The 23,862-nt window shown below is 45.4% G+C and overlaps 1 protein-coding gene across 1 annotated transcript in view; it reads right to left on the bottom strand.

Moving 5' to 3' along the window:
- GALM (galactose mutarotase) overlaps positions 1-23,862 on the bottom strand; it is an 88,394-nt gene that overhangs the window by 5,835 nt on the left and 58,697 nt on the right. Inside the window, exon 5 of the mRNA XM_038750724.1 lies at positions 2,458-2,599. Coding sequence (XP_038606652.1) covers positions 2,458-2,599 — 142 coding nt within the window. The remainder of the gene's footprint in view (positions 1-2,457; positions 2,600-23,862) is intronic.

Here is a 23,862-nt window from a genome sequence, read left to right as displayed (position 1 = left end):
TGTGCAAAGCACTGTTCTAAGCGCTGGGGGGGGGATACAAGGTGATCAGGTTGCCCCGCGCGGGGCTCACAGCCTTCACCCCCATTTTACAGATGAGGGAACTGAGGCTCTGAGAAGTGAAGTGATTTGCCCAAGGTCACATAGCAGACATGTGGCGGAGCCGGGATTCGAACCCACGACCTCTGACTCCAAAGCCCGTGCTCTTTCCACTGAGCCATGCTGCTTCACCTCAAGGTGATGAGGTTGTCCCACGGGGGGCTCACAGTCAATCCCCATTTTACAGATGAGGTAACTGAGGCCCAGAGAAGGGACTGTGCCTGACCTGACTTTTTCTGTTGTTTTTTTTATATTTGTTCAGTATGTGCCAGACACTGTACTAAAAACTGGGGTAGATAATAATAATAATAATAATAATAATAATGGCATTTATTAAGCGCTTACTATTCATTCATTCATTCAATCGTACTTATTGAGCACTTACTGTGTGCAGAGCACTGTACTAAGCGCTTGGGAAGTACAAGTTGGCAACATATAGAGACGGTCCCTACCCGACAGTGGGCTCACAGTCTAGAAGTGGGCTTACTCTGTGCAAAGCACTGTTCTAAGCGCCGGGGAGGTTACAAGGTGATCGGGTTGTCCCACGGGGGGCTCACAGTCTTAATCCCCATTTTACAGATGAGGGTACTGAGGCACAGAGAAGTTAAGTGACTTGCCCAAAGTCACACTGCTGACAATTAATAATAATAGTAATAATAATAACGTTGGTATTTGTTAAGCGCTTACTATGTGCAAAGCACTGTTCTAAGCGCTGGGGTAGAAACAAGGTGATCAGGTTGTCCCACATGGGGCTCACAGTCTTCATCCCCATTTTACAGATGAGGGAACTGAGGCCCAGAGAAGTAAAGTGACTTGCCCAAAGTCACACAGCTGACAAGTAGCGGAGCCAGGATTTGAACCCACGACCTCTGACTCCAAAGCCCGGGCTCTTTCCACTGAGCCACACTGCTTCCCAATTGGCAGAGCCGGGATTTGAACCCCTGACCTCTGACTCCAAAGCCCGGGCTCTTTCCACTGAGCCACGCTGTAGACACCAGTTTATCAGGTTGGACACAGTCCACGGCCACACGGGGCTCACAGTCTTAATCCCCGTTTTCCAGGTGAGGCAACTGAGGCCCAGAGAAGTAAAGTGACTTGCCAAGGTCCCACAGCAGACAAGATAAGTGGTGGAGAGCCCGGACCTGGGCTCTCTAGCCTCATGGAGGACCAGTCTCAAAAAGGGGCTGGGAAATCAATCAATCAATCAATCATATTTACTGAGCGCTTACTGTGTGCAGAGCACTGTACTAAGCGCTTGGGAAGTCCAAGTTGGCAACATATAGAGACGGTGTTCTTACCAAACAGAAATTCGGTGTTTCTGGGGTCCCGGGGTGGGCTCAGACAGCCCGAAGCCTGCCACGGGGGAACCTATCTCTAGACTGTGAGCCCACTGTTGGGTAGGGACCGTCTCTCTATGTTGCCAACTTGGACTTCCCAAGCGCTTAGTCCAGTGCTCTGCACACAGTAAGCGCTCAATAAATACGATTGAATGAATGAATGAATGAACCTATTGGGGTTTTAGCCTTCAGGACCACCCCCCACCCCCACCAATCTCCCCCAACCGAACCTGGGGCCAACAGGTTGTCCCACGGGGGGCTCACAGTCTTCATCCCCATTTTACAGATGAGGGAACTGAGGCCCAGAGAAGTGAAGTGACTTGCCCAAAGTCACCCAGCTGACAAGTGGCGGAGCCGGGATTTGAACCCGTGACCTCCGACTCCAAAGCCCGGGCTCTTTCCACTGAGCCACGCTGCTTCTCAGATTAAAGACAGATAGGATTTAAGGCTACGCCGAGTACTACAGATGATCACTTAATGCGAATTGTACTGTCCAAGGGCTTTGTACAGTGCTGTGCACACAGTAAGCGCTCAATAAATACGACTGAATGAATGAATGACGTGGAAGGGGCGCTTCGCTTCTGACTCTTTTCCAGAAATGTGTCCAGTGGGTTGCCCCATCCGCCAAGCTAGCTCTCTTCCTCCCTTCAAGGCCCTACTGAGAGCTCACCTCCTCCAGGAGGCCTTCCCAGACTGAGCCCCTTCCTTCCTCTCCCCCTCGTCCCCCTCTCCATCCCCCATCTTACCTCCTTCCCTTCCCCACAGCACCTGTATATATGTATATATGTTTGTATATATTTATTACTCTATTTATTTTACTTGTACATATCTATTCTATTCATTTTATTTTGTTAGTATGTTTGGTTTTGTTCTCTGTCTCCCCCTTTTAGACTGGGAGCCCACGGTTGGGTAGGGACTGTCTCTCTATGTTGCCAACTTGGACTTCCCAAGCGCTTAGTACAGTGCTCTGCACACAGTAAGCGCTCAGTAAATACGATTGATGATGGTGATGATAGCATCTGACCTGGCGCAGAAGTGTTTTTCGTTGGTTTGCTTCAGGCAGAAATTGTGATCAAAGCCGTCAATCTGAAACTTCTTCATCTGCTCTCCAAGGTTCACGGGCTTTCTCAGATCGAAGGCGGTTCCCTGCACCGAAGCAACCTCTCCTGCGGGGAAGGGGATGATAAAAATCAAGATTCAATCTGTCAATGGTACGGACTGAACGTTTCTGCAGATCCTAAGAGCCGACGTGGCGTTCATTCATTCATTCAATCGTATTTATTGAGCGCTTACTGTGTGCAGAGCACTGGACTAAGCGCCTGGGAGGTACAAGGTGCAGCAGCGCTTGCAACCATTAAGGCCATTCACGGGGCTCTAATTCCATTTCCGTCCAGAATTGGCTGTGTGACCCTGCGAAACTCACTCCCTCTTTCTGAGCCTTGGTTTCTTCATCTGTAAAATGGGAATTTCAATCAATCAATCAATCAATTGCATTTATTGAGCACTTACTGTGTGCAGAGCACTGTACTAAGCGGTTGGGAAGTACAAGTTGGCAACATATAGAGGCAGTCCCTACCCAACAGTGGGCTCACAGTCCATTCATTCAATCATATTTATTGAGCACTTACTGTGTGCAGAGCACTGTACTAAGCACTTGGGAAGTCCAAGTTGGCGACATGTAGAGACGGTCCCTACCCGACAGTGGGCTCACAGTCTAGAAGGGGGAGACGGACAACAAAACAAAACATATTAACAAAATAAAATAAATAGAATAGTAAATATGTACGAGCAAAATGGAGTAATCAATCTGTACAAACATATATATAGGTGCTGTGGGGAGGGGAAGGACGTAAGGTGGGGGGATTCATTCATTCAATTCTATTTATTGAGCGCTTACTGTGTGCAGAGCACTGTACTAAGCGCTTGGGATGTACAAGTTGGCAACATCTAGAGACGGTTCCTACCCAACAGCGGGCTCACAGTCTAGAAGGGGGGAGATGGAGAACAAAACAAAACATATTAAGAAACTAAAATAGATAGAATAAATATGTACAAATAAAATAAGTAAATAAATGGAGTAATAAGTACATACAAACATATATCCATATATACAGGTGCTGTGGGGAGGGGAAGGAGGTAAGGCGGGGGGGATGGAGAGGGGGAAGAAGGATTAGAACCCGTGTCCTCTGACTCCCCCGTGCATGCTCTTTCGGATACAGTCCCCTGTGCCACATGAGGCTTACAGTTTAAGTGACCTTATTTCCTGCACTATTTTACCCAACTGTAATTATTTTAACGTGTGTCTCCCCCTGTAGATTATACGCTCCTTGTGGGCAGGAAATGAGTTTACCACCTCGTATATTCCCAAGCACTTGGTACAGTGCTCTCTATAATCAATCAATCAATCATATTTATTGAGTGCTTACTGTGGGAAGAGCACTGTACTAAGCGCTTGGGAGTGTACAGTATGACAGCGTTGGTAAACAAGCTTCCTGCCCACAATAAGCTTACAGTCTAGAGAGGGGGACAGACGTTAAAATAAATAGATTACAGATATGTACGTTAAGTGGTGTGGGGCTGAAGGAGGGGTGAATAAATCAATCAATCGTATTTATTGAACGCTTACTGTGTGCAGAGCGCTGTACTAAGCGCTTGGGAAGTCCAAGTTGGCAACATATAGAGACAGTCCCTACCCAACAGTGGGCTTACGGTCTAGAAGGGGGAGACAGAGAACAAAGCCAAACATATTAACAAAATAGAATAGATATGTACAAGTAAAATAAATAAATAAATAAATAAATAAATAAATAAATAAATAAATAAATAAATAAAAAGAGTAATAAATAATGCAAGTACAAGGGTGATGCAGAAATGAGTGGGAAAAGATGAAATGAAGGCTTAGTCAGGGAAGGCCTCTTGGAGGAGACGGGCCTTCAATAAGAGGCTTTGAAGGGGGGGAGTGTGATCGTCTGACAAATATGAAGAGGGAAGGCGTTCCAGGCCAGAGGCAGGATATGAGTGAGAAGTCGAGGTACAGTGAGTAGGTTGCCTTAGAGGAGTGACATTCATTCATTCAATCGTATTTATTGAGCACTTACTGTGTGCAGAGCCCTGTACTAAGCGCTTGGGAAGTACAAGTTGGCAGCATATAGAGATGGTCCCTACCCAACAGCGGGCTCACAGTCTAGTGACGTGCGCCGGCGGGGTTGTGGTAAGAAATCGCGGAGGTAAGGTAGGAGGGGGCGAGGTGATTGAGTGTTTTAAAGTCGACTGTAAGGAGTTTTAGTTTGGTGCGGAGGAGTGTGGGCAACCAGTGGGGGTTCTTGAGGAGTGGGGAAACATGGACTGAACGTTTTCATAGAAAAATGATCCAGCCAGCAGAGTGAAGAACGGTCTGGAGTGGGGAGAGACCGGAGGCAGAGAGGTCAGCAAGGAGGCTGATACAGTAATTCCCATCTGTTTGTTCCTTTCTCCTCAGGGATACCACTGACAGTGACACCAAATCCAGCCTGAGGGACCCTGTTCTGGATTGGGGGGATGGGGGATGCTCAGAAATCACTCCAATGAAAAATGATCCGGGCAGCCGAGTGAAGAACGGTCTGGAGTGGGGAGAGACAGGAGGCAGAGAGGTCAGCAAGGAGGCTGATACAGTAATTCCCGTCTGTTTTTTCCTGTCTCCTCAGGCAGACCATTGACAGTGACATCCAAACCCATCTGAGGGACCCCATTCTGGATTGGGAGGATGGGGGGTGCTCAGAAATCACTCCAATAAGGCCAAGGTCACCCAGGGCTACCTAAGGGAGCAATCCTTTCGCAGGGAGGGGTGGGGAGCTGGTGGAATATTTTGGATATTTCAGGTCCAGCGGGGGGCTCGTCCTGCCATCAGCCTCAGGAAAGACCCTACTCCGGTTGGGAGTGCTCAATAAATGCCACTGATTGATCGGAAGATGGGGGACTGTACATGAGACCCAAACAGGCCTGTGATCCAGGACAGAGCTGCTTAGCTGCTGCTAATTCTGCTGTACTCTCCCGAGTGCTCCGCATTCATTCATTCATTCAATCGTATTTATTGAGCGCTTACTGTGTGCAGAGCACTGTACTAAGCGCTTGGGAAGTACAAGTCGGCAGCATATAGAGACAGTCCCTACCCAACAGCGGGCTCACGGTCTAGAAGGGGGAGACAGACAACAAAACGAAACATGTGGACAGGTGTCAAGTCATCAGAATAAAGAGAAGGAAAGCTAGATTCATTCATTCACTCATTCAATCGTATTAATTGAGCGCTTACCGTGTGCAGAGCACTGGACTAAGCGCTTGGGAAGAACAAGTCGGCAACATATAGAGATGGTCCCTACCCAACAGCGGGTTCACAGTCTAGAAGGATGATGGCAGAGGCCAGGACTTTCTGCAGAAAATGTATCCACGGAGTCGCTATGAATCAGAAACGCCTCGATGGCACTTGGTAACAATAAATGTACAGTGCCCGGCCCAGAGTAAGCGCTTAATAAATAGTCAGCGCTCAAAAAATACCATTGATTCATTGATTGATTGATTGATTGGACGCTCCTCAGCAAGCCAGTCCCTGCCCTCCAGAGGAATACACTCTTGCCAGCCCCGCAAGAGCTCACGAATGGCACCTCCCGGCATCAAGGCAACTGCCCAGGTTTTCTTCCTTCCCATCGGGGAGCCTGGGCAAACTCAGATTTCCCAACTGGCGAGCGGGAACGGCCCGGGATGGGAAGTTCTGAGGGTTCTGGGAAAAAGGGGAACCAGAAACTTGGGCCAGGTGGCGGAGAGAGAAAACAGAACTGCTCAGAAACCACCCCGCAGCTGGTTCTGCTGAGAGGCAGCCAGTGGGGAAGTCCAAAACCGCTACTCCGCTGTCTCTGGGAGGGAAACCGACTGTCCGTCCCCTTGGCTGAAAGCCCTTCTTTCATTCATTCAATCGTATTTATTGAGCGCTTACTGTGTGCAGAGCACTGTACTAGGCTCTTGGGAAGTACAAGTTTTGGCAACATCTGTCCGGCCCTGCTTTTGGGGAGACGGACCAGCCCCTCGTGGGGAGCCCGGCCACTTCACGGCTCCTGGCGCGGGGAGACTGGTGTTTCCCTTAACCTCCCCAGTGCTTAGAACAGTGCTTTGCACATAGTAAGCGCTTAATAAATGCCTTAGTAGTAGTAGTACTAGTATTCATTGGGAATGTAATAATGATGGTATGAAGCGCTTACTATGTGATAAACACTGTTCTAAGTACCGGAATGTGTCCACCAACCCTTCTAGACTGTGAGCTCGTTGTTGGGGAGGGACCGTCTCTATATGTTGCCAACTTGTACTTCCCTAGCGCTTAGTACAGTGCCCTGCACACAGTAAGCGCTCAATAAATACGATTGAATGAATGAATGAACCCTGTTGTACTCTCTCAAGTGTTTAGTCCAGTGCTCTGCATACGGTAAACGCTCAATAAATACCATTGATTGATGAAGTACTGTGTTCAGAGCACTGCATTAAGTGCCGGGAAAGAGAATACACGGACAGATTCTGTCCTTCGGGGATGCACAGTCTCCGAATACTGGGAGGGCACACTGGTGATAAACGCTTTGGGAGCAATGAAACATCAAAACATTAAAAGAGCACAGGGGACGAGGAACTGTAAACCAGTACACAGAATTAAAAAGTCATTAGGAAGCTGAAAAGAGGAGCAGAATTTCTCAGCCACCGTGGAAAAAAGTGCAATTCAGGCCCGGGTGGGAGATGGGATAAGATGTTTAGAGCCTGGCTTTTTTCTCTTTTCCTGTTGCCTAAGCGATTTTCCTCTCATCGAATCTCAGGATATCTTGCCCCATTTGCGGGATTTATGATGTTCTCCTTTCCGAGTGGCAGTCAGATTGCATTAATAATAATAATAATGATGGCATTTGTTAAGCGCTTACTATGTGCAAAGCACTGTTCTAAGCGCTGGGGAGGTTAGAAGGTGATCAGGTTGTCCCACGGGAGGCTCACAGTCTTCATCCCCATTTTCCAGATGAGGGAACTGAGGCCCAGAGAAGTGAAGTGACTTGCCCAAAGTCACACAGCTGACAATTGGCAGATGCGGGATTTGAACCCGTGACCTCTGACTCCAAAGCCCGGGCTCTTAGCTGGCATGTTCTTACTAGGCTGCTCAGCTTCCATGTGCACTGTTGCCTAGGGAACTGGCTGCCGGATCCCACATTCCCGAAGAAAAATCAGCACCACAGAGTCCCAGAGTAATAATAATTATAATAATAATGATGGGATTTGTTAAGTGCTTACTACGTGCAAAGCACTGAGCAGGGTCCCAGAGTAATAATAATAATAATGATGGTATTTGTTAAGCGCTTACTATGTGCAAAGCACTGTTCTAAGTGCTGGGGAGGTTACAAGGTGATCAGGTTGTCCCCCCATTTTACAGATGAGGTAACTGAGGCACACGTAACCACGAGTAACCATGTCCACGGCCAAGTGCTGTAGGAAGAGCATGGGAGTGGGAGTCGGGAGACCTGGGATTCATTCATTCAATCGTATTTATTGAGCGCTTACTGTGTGCAGAGCACTGGACTAAGCGCTTGGGAACTACAAGTTGGCAACATCTAGAGACGGTCCCTACCCAACAGTGGACTCACAGTCTAGATACTTTGTATCCCCCCAAGCGCTTAGAACAGTGCTTTGCACATAGTAAGCGCTTAACAAATGCCAACATTATTATTATTATAGAAGGTATTTGTTAAGCGCTTACTATGTGCAAAGCACTATTCCAAGCTCTCTGGAGGTTACAAGGTGATCAGGTTGTCCCCACAGGGGGCTCACAGTTTTTAATCTCCATGTTACACATGAGGTAACTCTAATAATAATAATTGTAGTATTTGTTAAACGCTTACTACATGCCAGGCACTGTACTAAGCGCTGGGGTGGATACAAGCAAATCGGGTTGGATACAGTCCCTGTCCCATGAGGGGCTCACAGTCTCAATCCCCGTTTTCCAGATGAGGTAACTGAGGCCCTGAGAAGTGAAGTGACTTGCCCAAGCTCACACGGCAGACACAGGACAGAGACAGGACCTTCTGACTTCTGACCTTCTGGACTCTCAGGCTCGTGCTCCATGTGACTTTGGGCAAGTCACTTAACTTCTCTGTGCCTCAGTTACCTCATCTGTAAAATGGGGATTAAAACTATGAGCCCCCCAACGGACAACCTGATCACCTTGTAAGCTCCCCAGTGCTTAGAACAGTGCTTTGCACATAGTAAGCGCTTAACAAATACCGTTATTATTATTATTATTACTATCCACTATGCCATGAGAAAAATCACTTGGGAAACAGAGAAGAGCCAGGCTCTAAACATGATGGTGATGATGGTATTTGTTAAGTGCTTACTATAATAATAATAATAATGATGGCATTTATTAAGCGCTTACTGTGTGCCAAGCACTGTTCTAAGCACTGGGGGGAATACAAGGTGATCAGGTTGTCCCACGTGGGGTTTACGGTCTTAATCCCCATTTTCCAGATGAGGTCACTGAGGCCCAGAGAAGTGAAGTGACTTGCCCCAAGTCACCCAGCTGACAAGCGGCGGAGCCGGGATTAGAATCCATGACCTCTGACTCCCGAGCCCCGGCTCTTTCCACTGGTGCTTCTCTATTTTATCCTATCTCCCACCCTGGCCCGAATTGGACTAATCCAGCCCAGGCCACGGCAGCGTGGCTCAGTGGAAAGAGCCCGGGCTTTGGAGTCAGAGGTCATGGGTTCGAATCCCGGCTCCCCCACATGTCTGCTGTGTGACCTTGGGCAAGTCACTTAACTTCTCGGAGCCTCAGTTACCTCATTTGTAAATTGGGAATGATGACTGTGAGCCCTATGCGGGGCAACCTGATCACTTTGTATCCCCCCCCCAGCGCTTAGAACAGTGCTTTGCACATAGTAAGCGCTTAACAAATGCCACTATTATTATTATTATTATTATTATTCTCTGGGCCTCAGTTCCCTCATCTGGAAAATGGGGATGAAGACTGTGAGCCCCCCCCCCTCCCCCCCGTGGGACAACCTGATCACCTTGTAACCTCCCCAGTGCTTAGAACAGTGCTTTGCACATAGTAAACGCTTAATTAATGCCATTAAACAAAAAAACAGATGACCAAATCACTCCCCTTCTCTGTGCCTCAGTTTTCACTCCTGTTAGGATGGGGGCTCCTGAGCCCTTCGATGGACACCACCACGTAGCAGCGTGTGCAGCACATTGTAAGCACTTAATTACCATCATTAACTAACTATTTAGCACCAAGTCCTTGTGGGAGGGGAATATATCTCTTTATTGCACCATCCCAAGCGGCCTCTGCCCCTCCCCCTGGAGTGTTTGTTTGCTTGTTTATTTTTTTACACTGGTATGTACAATTCATAGGATATTTGTTACTCATCATCATCATCATCATCAATCGTATTTATTGAGCGCTTACTGTGTGCAGACCACTGTACTAAGCACTTGGGAAGTACAAATTGGCAACATATAGAGACGGTCCCTACCCAACAGTGGGCTCACAGTCTAAAAGGGGGAGACAGAGAACAAAACCAAACATAGTAACAGAATAAAATAAATAGAATAAATAGAATAGAATAGATATGTACAAGTAAAATAAATAAATAAATAAATAGAGTAATAAATATGTACAAACATATATACATATATACAGGTGCTGTGGGGAAGGGAAGGAGGTAAGATGGGGGGGATGGAGAGGGGGACGGTAGAGGTTATCTGTCGTGTATGTACAATTCATAGGATATTTGTTACTGACTAGGTAGAGGTTATCTGTCGTATGTACAATTCATAGGATATTTGTTACTCATTGATTAGGTAGAGGTTATCTGTCGTATGTACAATTCATAGGATATTCGTTACTTACTGACTAGGTAGAGGTCATCTGTTGTGTGTACAATTCATAGGATATTTGTTACTCACTGACTAGGTAGACGTCATCTGTCGTATGTACAATTCATAGGATATTTGTTACTCATTGACTAGGTAGAGGTTATCTGTCATATGTACAATTCATAGGATATTTGTTACTCACTGACTAGGTAGACGTCATCTGTCGTATGTACAATTCATAGGATATTTGTTACTCATTGACTAGGTAGAGGTTATCTGTCGTATGTACAATTCATAGGATATTTGTTACTCATTGACTAGGTAGAGGTTATCTGTTGTATGTACAATTCATAGGATATTTGTTACTCATTGACTAGGTAGAGGTTATCTGTCCTATGTACAATTCATAGGATATTTGTTACTCACTGACTAAGTAGAGGTTATCTGTCGTATGTACAATTCATAGGATATTTGTTACTCACTGACTAGGTAGAGGTTATCTGTCGTATGTACAATTCATAGGATATTTGTTACTCACTGACTAGGTAGAGGTTATCTGTCGTATGTACAATTCATAGGATATTTGTTACTCACTGACTAGGTAGAGGTTATCTGTCCTATGTACAATTCATAGGATATTTGTTGCTCGTTGACTAGGTAGAGGTTATCTGTCGTATGTACAATTCATAGGATATTTGTTACTCACTGACTAGGTAGAGGTTATCTGTCCTATGTACAATTCATAGGATATTTGTTACTCACTGACTAGGTAGAGGTTATCTGTCTACAAGACTTTCTCCAAACAATGAAATTCTCCAATGCCCTGCTATGGGACAAGGAAGATTCAGATGCGGGAGGTATCAAATATTTCTTTCTGCACCAGATATTTAAGAGACATCTATAAGACCATGTTGAAAATACAATTGAGACTTTTTCCTCTTGGCTGGGTCATCACAACATCACAACACTATGTTAGGGAATATTTGTACTGTGTTAGCCATTGGAAAACGTTTAGTACATATTTACTCTTCTTTTTATTTTGTTAATGATGTGCATACAGGTTTAATTCTATTTGTTCTGATGATTTTGACACCTGTCTCCATGTTTTGTTTTGTTGTCTGTCTCCCCCTTCTAGACTGTGAGCCCGTTGTTGGGTAGGGACCGTCTCTATATGGTGCCGACTTGTACTTCCCAAGCGCTTAGTACAGTGCTCTGCACACAGTAAGCGCTCAACGATTGAATGAATGAATGAAATGCTTTGCCAACAGTCAGTGCTCACTAAATACGACTGAGTCAATGAATGAATGCGAGTCAAATCGGCCCTCTGTTGGGTTTCTTCAATTTTCCCCACTCTCCCGGGGAATTCCGCGTCTCCAGGACATCAGACACAGTAAGCGCTCAATAAATACGATTGATGGATTGATCATCGGCCACTACTTTCCGAGAGCCCGCCCACTGAATGGAAAACATGATCAGACTCGTCAACCTCCAAAACAACTGAAAGTGGGAAAATAAATGGGGCCGAGGAGGTTTCCAGCACACACCCACGCCTGGGTCTATATTTCCTGCTTCAGAAGGCATGATTTTCTGCGCCTAGCAAAGTGCCTGGCACACAGTAAGCTCTTAACAAATACCAAATACAAATACCAAAAACAAATACCCAAAGAGAAGCTGCGTGGCTCAGTGGAAAGAGCCCGGGCTTTGGAGTCAGAGGTCATGGGTTCAAATCCCTGCTCCGCCACTTGTCAGCTCTGTGACTTTGGGCAAGTCACTTAGCTTCTCTGTGCCTCAGTTCCCTCATCTGTCAAATGGGGATTAAAATTGTGAGCCCCCCCGTGGGACAACCTGATCACCTTGTAGCCTCCCCAGCGCTTAGAACAGTGCTTTGCACATAGTAAGCGCTTAAAAATGCTATTATTATTATTTTCTGAATATGGCTTCTTGAAAACCTGAATGCCAGCCCTAGTGCTGCTGATGGTGAGTTTTTTACATTTGGCAGTCAATCAATCAATCAATCGTATTTACTGAGCGCTTACTGTGTGCAGAGCTCTGTACTAAGCGCTTGGGAAGTACAAGTTGGCAACATATAGAGACACTGTTGGGTCCCTACCCAACAGTGGGCTCACAGTCTAGAAGAGTCCTAGAGTAAGCAGCCCAGTGGCTGCCTTGAAAGAAGGATCGGGTTTGAAGGATAAAAGATGAAACTCTGAGAGATTCTCTCCTTGATGAGCACCAAGACTCAGAGCGCTTCATTAGAGAAGCAGCGTGGCGTAGTCAGAAGGTCATGGGTTCTAATTCCGCTATGCCCCTTGTCTGCTGTGTGATTCATTCATTCATTCAATCATATTTATTGAGCACTTACTGTGTGCAGAGCACTGTACTAAGCACTTGGGAAGTACAAGTTGGCAACATAGAGAGACGGTCCCTAACCAACAATGGGCTCACAGTCTAGAAATCTAAATAAGATCACCTTGTATCCCCCCAGCACTTAGAATGGTGCTTTGCACATAGTAAGCGCTTAACAAATACCATCATTATTATTAGTATTATTAAGATTGTGTGCCCCACGTGGGACAACCTGATTACCTTGTATCTACCCCAGCTTAGTACAGTGCTCTGCACACAGTAAGCGCTCAATAAATACGATTGAAATACGATTGAATCTCTGACCCAAGTTACCCGAGTAATTGCTGCCTCATTCATTCATTCAATCAATCGTATTTATTGAGCGCTTACTGTGTGCAGAGCACTGTACCAATTGCTTGGGAAGTACAAGTTGGCAACATATAGGGACGGTCTCTACCCAACAACGGGCTCACAGTCTAGAAATGGGCTCACAGTCTAGAACGGGCTCATTCATTCATTCATTCATTCATTCAATCGTATTTATTGAGCCCTTACTGTGTGCAGAGCACTGTACTAAGCACTTGGGAAGTACAAGTTGGCAACATATAGAGACAGTCCCTGCCCAACAGTGGGCTCACAGTCTAGAAGGGGGAGACAGACAACAAAACAAAACGTATTAACTCACAAGCTAGAAACGGGCTCACAGATTTTAGCAGTTTTTTGGAAGGTAGGACTTACAAGGGTTTGGTGACAGATTCGTTCATTCAATCATATTTATTGAGCGCTTACTGTGCACAGAGCACTGTACTAAGAGCTTGGGAAGTACAATTTGGCAACATATAGAGACGGTCCCTACCCAACAGCGGGCTCACAGTCTGGAAGGGGGAGACAGACAACAAAACAAAACATATAAACCAAATAAAATAAATAGAATAAATATGTACAAGTAAATAAATAAATAGAGTAATAAATATGTACAAACATATATACATATAAGCAGGTGCTGTGGGGAGGGGAAGGAGGTAAGGCGGGGAGGATGGGGAGGGATGAATGAATGAATCACCATAATCTCCTCACCGTACCTCGTTCTCGCCTGTCCTGCCATCGACCCCCGGCCCACGTCATCCCCCGAGCCTGGACTGCCCTCCCTCTGCCCATCCGCCAAGCTCGCTCTCTTCCTCCCTTCAAGGCCCTACTGAGAGCTCACCTCCTCCAGGAGGCCTTCCCACACTGAGCCCCTTCCTTCCTCTGCCCCTCGTCCCCCTCTCCATCCCCCTCATCTTACCTCCTTCCCTTCCCCACAGCACCTGTATATGTGTATATATGTTTGTACATATTTATTACTCTATTTATTTATTTTACTTGTACATATCTATTCTATTTATTTTATTTTGTTAGTATGTTTGGTTTTGTTCTCTGTCTCCCTCTTTTAGACTGTGAGCCCACTGTTGGGTAGGGCCTATCTCTATATGTTGCCAACTTGTACTTCCCAAGCGCTTAATACAGTGCTCTGCACACAGTAAGCGCTCAATAAATACGATTGATTGATTGATTGATTGATTGTTGGGTAGGGACCGCCTCTATATGTTGCCAACTTGGACTTCCCAAGTGCTTAGTACAGTGCTCTGCACACAGAAAGCGCTCAATAAATACGATTGAATGAATGAATAATACCACAAACAAAACAATGTGCTCTGCACATAGTAAGCTCTTAATCAATGCCACTATTATTATTATTATTATTATTAAATACGATTGAATGAATGAAGGAAGGAAGGAAGGAAGGAAGGAGGGGAAGAAGGTGGGGGAGGTTGTTTTGTTGTCTGTCTCCCCCTTCTAGACTGTGAGCCCGCTGTTGGGTAGGGACCGTCTCTATATGTTGCCAACTTGAACTTCCCAAGCGCTTAGTACAGTGCTCTGCACACAGAAAGGGCTCAATAAATACGATTGAATGAATGAATGAATGGATGAATGAATGAATGAATGAAATACATCTACCCTTCTCTTTAGCTCTGGAGAACAAAGCAGTTAGCCCACAGCGCCTAAGGAAGTAAGATCAGGAATCATAAACATGGGCACAGGTACCAGCCTGGAACACATATAGTAATTACGCTACCTCACTAAAATATCATCAAAGCATCCAGGTAAACAACAAGAAGGAACACTAATTACACAGGGCACCCTCTCAGGTGGGATTTTAACAATTCCAGGGGCTGGCTGATGAAACACTGCCTGCTTAGCTCAAAGCAGCCTCCGTGGAGGGCTTTGTAGCTCCTATAACCTCAGAGGCCCCGGTCCATTTAATGTGCAATTCGGTTTTTTCCTTTTTTCTCTTGCTCTGCTCGGGCTTTCGGTTTGTGGCTTTGTTCTAGGGCTGCTTTTTCCATGGAGCCTCTTTCAGATTCAACTGATTTGGGCCTTTGTTTTTGGATATTAGACCATCTGAAGCGCCTCCCACTAGGCAGAAGTGCACGTCTAGTTGAGGTGAGGGATACTTACTGTCTTGGCATGGGCGTGGAACTGGCCAACATAAATCGCTGTTTGCCTGGCAATAATAATAATAATAATAATAATAATAATAATATTTGTTAAGCACTTACTATGTGCCAAGCACATAGCAGCAGATAAGTAGCGGAGCCGGGATTAGAAGTCAGGTCCTCTGATTCCCAGGTCTGTGCTCTTTCCATTCCACCTAGCTGAGGTGAGGGATACTTACTGTCTTGGCATGGACATGGAACTGGCCAACATAAATGGCTGTTTGCCTGGCATTATTATTATTATTATTATTATTATTAATAATAATAATAATGGTATTTGTTAAGCACTTACTATGTGCCAAGCACATAGTAGCAGATAAGTAGCGGAGCCGGGATTAGAAGTCAGGTCCTCTGATTCCCAGGTCTGTGCTCTTTCCATTCCACCTAGCTGAGGTGAGGGATACTTACTGTCTTGGCATGGGCATGGAACTGGCCAACATAAATGGCTGTTTGCCTGGCATTATTATTATTATTAATAATAATAATAATAATGGTATTTGTTAAGCACTTACTATGTGCCAAGCACATAGTAGCAGATAAGTAGTGGAGCCGGGATTAGAAGTCAGGTCCTCTGATTCCCAGGTCTGTGCTCTTTCCATTCCAACTAGCTGAGGTGAGGGATACTTACTGTCTTGGCATGGACATGGAACTGGCCAACATAAATGGCTGTTTGCCTGGCATTATTATTATTATTAATAATAATAATAATAATGGTATTTGTTAAGCACTTACTATGTGCCAAGCACATAGTAGCAGATAAGTAGCGGAGCCGGGATTAGAAGTCAGGTCCTCTGATTCCCAGGTCTGTGCTCTTTCCATTCCACCTAGCTGAGGTGAGGGATACTTACTGCCTTGGCATGGGCATGGAACTGGCCAACATAAATGGCTGTTTGCCTGGCATTATTATTAATAATAATAATAATAATAATAATGGTATTTGTTAAGCACTTACTATGTGCCAAGCACATAGTAGCAGATAAGTAGCGGAGCCGGGATTAGAAGTCAGGTCCTCTGATTCCCAGGTCTGTGCTCTTTCCATTAAGCCATGCTGCTGCCTAGTGGATTGCCTGCTGTGTGAGCCAGACACTTAACTCCTCTGTGCCTCAGTTTCCTCATCTGCTAAAACAGTTTATTGAGGGCTCACTGTGTGTACAGCACTGCACTAAGCGCTTGGGAGAGCACAATATAACAGAGTTGGTAGTCTCGTTCCCTACCCACCATGAGCTTACAAAACAGATTTATTACTCTATTTTACTTATACATATTTACTATTCTATTTATTTTGGTAATGACGTGCATTTAGCTTTCATTCTATTTGTTCTGACGGCTTGACACCTGTCCACGTGTTTTGTTTTGTCGTCTGTCTCCCCCTTCTAGACTGCGAGCCCGTTGTTGGGTAGGGACCGTCTCTATCTGTTGCCAACTTGGACTTCCCAAGCACTTAGTCCAGTGCTCTGCACACAGTAAGCGCTCAATAAATACGACTGAATGAATGAATGAATGAGGATAAAATACCTGTTCTCCCTTCCTCTAAGACTGTGAACCCTGGGTGGAAAAGGGGCTTTGTCCAGTTTATTATCTTGTATCTACCCCAACAGAGGAAGTGCTAAATTAATACCACAATCATTATTATTATTTTCTGAGACAGAGGCTATCCACTATCATCCCTGATCCAAGTAGCCCGTGGGACCTGGTTCTTCCTAGGACCACCTTCACCTCTGATGCAAGGGATTACGGGACGATCTTTTTATAATGGCATTTATTAAGCGCTTATTATGTGCAAAGCACTGTTCTAAGCGCTGGGGAGGTTACAAGGAGATCAGGTTGTCCCACGGGGGGCTCACAGTCTTCATCCCTATTTTACAGATGAGGTAACTGAGGCCCAGAGAAGTGAAGTGACTTGCCCAAAGTCACACAGCAGACAATTGGCGGAGCCGGGATTTGGACCCATGACCTCTGACTCCAAAGCCCGGGCTCTTTCCACTGAGCCACGCTGCTTCTCCTGATCATCACCTTACCCCAGTGGCTTAGTGGATAGAACACAGGCCTACGAGTCAGAGGGACCTGGGTTCTAATCCCGGCTCCATCGCATGTCTGCTGTGTGACCTTGGACTGTGAGCCCACTGTTGGGTAGGGACTGTCTCTATATGTTGCCAGCTTGTACTTCCCAAGCGCTTAGTCCAGTGCTGTGCACACAGTAAGCGCTCAATAAATACGATTGATTGATTGATTCTCTGAGCCTCAGTTACCTCATCTGTAAAAATGGGGATTTAGACGATAAACCCCATGTGGGGCAGGGACTGTGTCCAACCTGCTTGACGTATAGCCACGCCAGTGCTTGGCACATAGTAAGCGCTTAACAAATCTTGTCTTGTCTTAGGCCGTCGAGTCGTTTCCGACCCATAGCGACACCACGGACACGTCTCTCCCAGAACGCCCCGCTCTCCGTCGGCCATCGTTCTGGTAGTCGATCCACGGAGTTTTCTTGGTCAAAATACAGAAGCGGTTGACCACCGCCGCCTTCTGCGCGGCCAACTCGAGTCTCCGTCCTCAACTTTCTCCCCTGCCACCGCTGCCCAGCGTGGGTGAGTTTTGACTCGTAGCAGATGGCCTCCTACTCGCTAGCCACTGGCCAAGCTAGGAATGGAATGGGTAGGCCTCTGTTCGACTCTCCCTCCCGTAGCCGAGGTACGGTAAGAGGACTGGAAACTCTCCAGGTGCGACCCTGAGATGGGAGCTTAACAAATACCATAATAATAACCCAGAAGTCCCATCCTAGGCTCTCCTACTGGCTTGGGATAATCCAGGGGGAAATCTTGGGGCCACTCTAGACCAAAGCGTGAGCCCCTCGGTCTGATTCTGGGATAACGAGGGGCCTCAGGAAATTTTTCTTGCCATTGAACTCACATCTCCAGTGCCCTGCACTGGAGTACAGTGCTCTGCACACAGTAAGCACTCAATAAATACGATTGATTGATTGATTGATCTCCAAGATGGGGCCACAACAGTTCTCCAGAAAGAACTGTTTCAAATGCATCAGCCTACAACTATGTTCCTGATCACTTTCAACATCTTCCCGTTCTGAGGGAAGTTGGGCAGGGAGCTTTTCCTTTTTGCCACTATCCCCTTTTCCTTCTGCATTGCCTATGCTCTAGGATCTAGGGTGTATTGTGGGCAGAGCTCTGTACTAGTCACTCGGGAGAGAGTACAATACAATAGAATCGGTATTTATGGGGGTAAATACAAGATTAAACGGTTAGACATGGTCCCTGTCCCACATTGGTCTCACAGTCCAAGAAGCAGTGTGGTTCACTGGAAAGAGCCCGGGCTTTAGAGTCAGAGGTCATGGGTTCAAATCCCGGCTCCGCCAATTGTCAGCTGGGTGACTTTGGGCAAGTCACTCGACTTCTCTGGGCCTCAGTTACCTCATCTGGAAAATGGGGATTAAAACTGTAGCCCCCCGTGGGACAACCTGATCACCTTGTAACCTCCCCAGTACTTAGAACAGTGCTTTGCACATAGTAAGAGCTTAACAAACACCATTATTATTATTATTATCTGTATTCTTTAAGCACTTGATATTCACCCCACCCTTAGCCCCACAGCACTTATGTACACATAATGACTGTCTCCTCCTTTCTATGAAAGCTCCCCATGGGCAGGGAATATATCTACCAACCCTGGTGTATTGTCCTCTCTCAAGACCTTAGTCCCATTAATTGGTTACAAGTACGTAGTTTAGCACTGTTCTAGTCTATTTCGGTTGTTTTTTATGTAGCTGCCTATTCTCACTTAGACTGGGAGACCAATGTGGGACAGGGACCATGTCTAACCATATAATCTTGAATTTACCCCCATAAACACCAATTCTATCATATTGTACTCTCTCCCGAATGATTAGTATAGAGCTCTGCACACAATACACCCTCTATAAATAGCACTGGTTGACGGACTGATAAGTAAGCGCTTAAAAAGTTATATCTCTAACTGCAAAGCCCATTTTTAAGAAACCCTGGGCAGGCTGAAAGCTGTTCATTCATTCATTCATTCATTCAATTGTATTTATTGAGCGCTTACTGTGTGCAGAGCACTGTACTAAGCGCTTGGGAAGTATAAATCGGCAACAGATAGAGACGGTCCCTACCCAGCAGCGGGCTCACAGTCTAGAAGGGGGAGACAGACGACAAAACAAAACATGGAGACAGGTGTTATTCGAAGAGAGGGTACAGGTCATCATGCTCATCATCCGTTCATTCATATTTATTAAACATTTACTACGTGCAGAGCACTGTACTAGCATTTGAGAGAGTACGATATAATAATAGACACATTCCCTGCCCACAAAGAGCTCAGTGGGCAGAGATGGGTCTGTTATTTCTGTTGTATCATACACTCCCAAGCGCTAAGAACCGTGCTCGGTAAATACCACTGACAGACTGATTGATTCAGTGCTCTTTTCATGGTAGCAATAACTCATTTTAATGCTAATATTTCTTACAGATCTGTGTCTCTTAATGACAACAGCCAGCAAGCTAAATTTACGTTGGCTTAAACATCTCCTTTCATTCCCTGCACTCTTCTCCATCCCATCAACTTTTGGCACACTTTATCTGACTTGATTAGAAAGAGTAAAAGCCTATTTCAGCAGCTGCTTTTTCCATTTGGCTTTAGATAAGGAGAAATCTGTTAATTTGGTAGCCCCAGGTGTCCTTTTCCTGAATAGGATGTGAAAGGTAACACTTGGAAGGTTAATGATTTATAAAGGTATACAAAAAACCAAATTACCAATATTTTATTTATAATAATAATCTTATTTATTAAGTGCTTACTAGGTACCAAGCGCTGTTCTAAGTGCTGGGGTAGATACAAGGTAATCAGGTTGGACACAGTCCCTGTTCCACGCTGGGGCTCACAGTCTTAATCCCCATTTTATAGATGAGGTAACTGAGGCACAGAGAAGTTAACTGACTTTCCCAAGGTCAACAGCAGACAAGTAATGGGGCCGGGATTAGAACCCACGTCCTCTGACTCTCAAACCCATAGTCTTGCCACTAGGCCATGCTGCTTCCTAAGATTAATAATAATAATAATAATGGCATTTATTAAGCGCTTACTATGTGCAAAGCACTGTTCTAAGCGCTGGGGAGGTTACAAGGTGATCAGGTTGTCCCACGTGGGGCTCACAGTCTTAATCCCCATTTTACAGATGAGGTCACTGAGGCACAGAGAAGTGAAGCGACTTGCCCAAAGTCATACAGCTGACACTTGGCAGAGCCGGGATTCGAACCCATGACCTCTGACTCCAAAGCCCGGGCTCTTTCCATTGAGCCACACTGCTTCCCCCAATATTGTTACATATTTACATCCCTATTGACTATATACTGATGACATATGATCATCCCTATTGATCTCTCCATTTACTACATTTTAAATCATTGTTTTATTATATTTACATCGGTTTGATGAATTTTCAGCATTTGGGGCGCGTATTAATAGCACTTCCTATGAGCCACGATCTTTTTCTTAGCCCTTTTTGGATGGACACTCAGGGAAACAGTGAGGAAAGCACTGGGAAAGAGTATGTTAGAATTGGTAGACACGTTCCCTGCCCACAACAAACTTACAGTCTAGAGGGGGAGACAGACATTCATATAAATACATAAATTATGAATATGTACATCAGTGGAGGGCTAAAGAAAGGATGCAAATTCAAGTGCAAGGGTCTTTCTCAGGCCTGTATTTCCCTGCATTGTCCTTGGCCTTGGTCCCATAGCTAGGGGTATTTCAAAATGTTGAATTCTTGTCAGGGAATTCGGCTTTCATGCCATTAGCAGGGGAGGTTTCCTGCCTCTCCCTCTTTCCTCCCTCCAATAAATGTCAAAGAGTGATTTTTGTTTTGTTTCAGCCACACCCTCCCCAGTCTTGCCCGCAGAAGGGGGAGTTTGATAAAACAGAGCCAGCAGAAGAGCAAACAACTAGGTTAGGAAAAACAAGGCAAAAGAAGAGTCTAAAGGGTGACCAGACGTCATGTCCACAGTCCGGCCCGCATGGCTAACCACAGCCAGACCCAAAAGTTGGAACTTCTGGGACTGGTTTTTGTAGGGAAAAAACACATGCTTACAAAGGGTGTGTGGAAACCAACTCCTAACCATCCTTACTCCATCTTGTTTTCAGTCTCCATTTTGCATTAATCTACCTTAATAATGATCGTATTTGTTAAGCGCTTACTATGTGCCCAAGCACTGTTCTAAGCCCTGGGGTAGATACAAATTAATCAGAACAAGATAACACTGGGAAGGTTAATGATTAATACAAAAAATCAAATTACCAATATTTTAATGATAATAATAATATTTATTAAGCACTCATTATGTACCAAGCACTGTTCTCAGCGCTGGGGTTGATCAAATTAATCAGAACAAGATAACACTGGGAAGGTTAATGATTGCTACAAAAAATCAAATTACCAATATTTTAATGATAATAATAATATTTATTAAGCACTCATTATGTACCAAGCACTGTTCTCAGTGCTGGGGTTGATACAAGATAATCAGGTTGGACACATTCCCTGTTCCACTTTGGGGCTCCCAGTCTCAACACCCATTTTGCGGATGAGGTAACTGAGGCACAGAGAAGTGAAGCGACTTGTCAAAGGTCACACAGCGGACACGCGGTGGAGGCAGCATTAGAACCCACGTCCTCTGACTCTCAAACCGGTGCTCTGCCCACTAAGCCACACTGCTTCTGTTTTCCTTGTTTTCTTAAAACGCGGTTTAGCCACAGCCTTCCCCTGTTAGCAATTTCAGCCACACCCTGCCATCCATTAGGAAAACTGCGGACACACTTAATTGGATTCTGTTGTTGGTGTGAGGGAACACCACTCCCACCACAGAATATAAATACCTACCTCTCCCTCCTTTCCTTGTTGAAGTCGAGCCTGCTTTTAAGGCAACAGATGGTGTATGTCCTCATCCATACAGGTCTGTATTTAATATTGCAATAAGCACCCTTTTTGCTATGTTGCCGCGATTTGATTTTTTGTTGACATGACAGGTGTCAATCAACTGCTAGTACTTTTGGAGTGCTTATTGCGTGCAGAGCACTGTATTAAGCATTAACTTCAGCTGGGGAAATCTTGGGACAATGGCTACGGCCTGGTTTCCCACACCCGCTTTTCCTACCAAAATGCAGGGTCATCATCATAATCAATCGTATTTATTGAGCACTTACTGTGTGCAGAGCACTGTACTAAGCGCTTGGGAAGTACAAATTGGCAACATATAGAGACAGTCCCTACCCAACAGTGGGCTCACAGTCTAAAAGGGGGAGACAAAACCAAACATACTAACAAAATAAAATAAATAGAATAGATATGTACAAGTAAAATAAATAAATAAATAAATAAATCAGATCCCCTTCTAGACTGTGAGCCCGTTGTTGGATAGGGATCGTCTCTATATGTTGCCAACTTGTACTTCCCAAGCGCTTAGTACAGTACTCTGCACACAGTAAGTGCTCAATAAATATGAATGAATACCAAACCATTCCTGCCAGATACTTAACTGAAAGTGGGACAAAGCCCATTCTGCATAATAAATAATAAATGTGGTACTTAAGTGCTTACTCTGTACCAGGTACTGTACTAAATGTTGGGGTAGATACAAGCTAATTGGGTTGGGCACAGTTCCTGTTGCACATTGGACTCCCAATCTTAATCTCCATTTTCCAGATAAGGTAACTGAGGCCCAGAGAAGTGAAATGAGTTGCCCACGGCAGACAAGTGAGAAGCAGCGTGGCCCAGTGGAAAGCGCACAGGCTTTGGAGTCAGAGGTCATGGGTTCAAATCCCTGCTCCGCCAACTGTCAGCTGTGTGACTTTGGGCAAGTCACTTCACTTCTCTGTGCCTCAGTTACCTCAGCTGTAAAATGGGGATTAAGACTGTGAGCCCTCCGTGGGACAACCTGATCACCTTGTAACCTCTCCAGCGCTTAGAACAGTGCTTTGCGCATACTAAGCGCTTAACAAATACCATCATCATCACAAGTGGTGGAACTGGGATTAGAACCCAGGTCCTTCTGAGTCCCCGGCCTGTATTCCAAAACTGCTTCCCATGGTTCCACGTGTTATAGACATTCGACCACCTTCCTCCTCTCTTTCCTCTCTCTTCCCAGCTGGGCTTAATTCAATCAATCCATCGATTGTCTTTATGGAACACTGTACTGAACGCTTGGGAGAGTTCAATATAACACACTTCCCTGCCCACAGTCAGCTCACATGCCATGTGTTATAGACACGTGACCACCTTCCTCCTCCCTTTCCTCTCTCTTCCCAGCTGGGCTTAGTTCAATCAATCCATCGATCGTCTTTATGGAGCACTGTACTAAACGCTTGGGAGAGTTCAATGTAACACATTTCCCGGCCCACAATGAGCTCACATGTGCTGTGATCCTTATTGGAAAGGCTAACAAGAGGCCTCTGAGGTGCTAGGGGATGGGAGAGTTTTTCTTTAGGATGTCTGACCTGATTGCAGCTTCAAGACCCAGGAGGTGGATCGCGTTTGTTTCCAGTCATAGTTACTGGAAGACCAGAAGGGTAGGAGACTAATAATAATAATGTCATTTATTAAGTGATTACTATGTGCAAAGCACTGTTCTAAGCGCTGGGGT

The sequence above is a fragment of the Tachyglossus aculeatus genome, chromosome 1, assembly GCF_015852505.1.
Source record: "Tachyglossus aculeatus isolate mTacAcu1 chromosome 1, mTacAcu1.pri, whole genome shotgun sequence".
NCBI lineage: Eukaryota > Metazoa > Chordata > Mammalia > Monotremata > Tachyglossidae > Tachyglossus > Tachyglossus aculeatus.
This window is presented reverse-complemented; position numbering and strand designations above follow the sequence as displayed.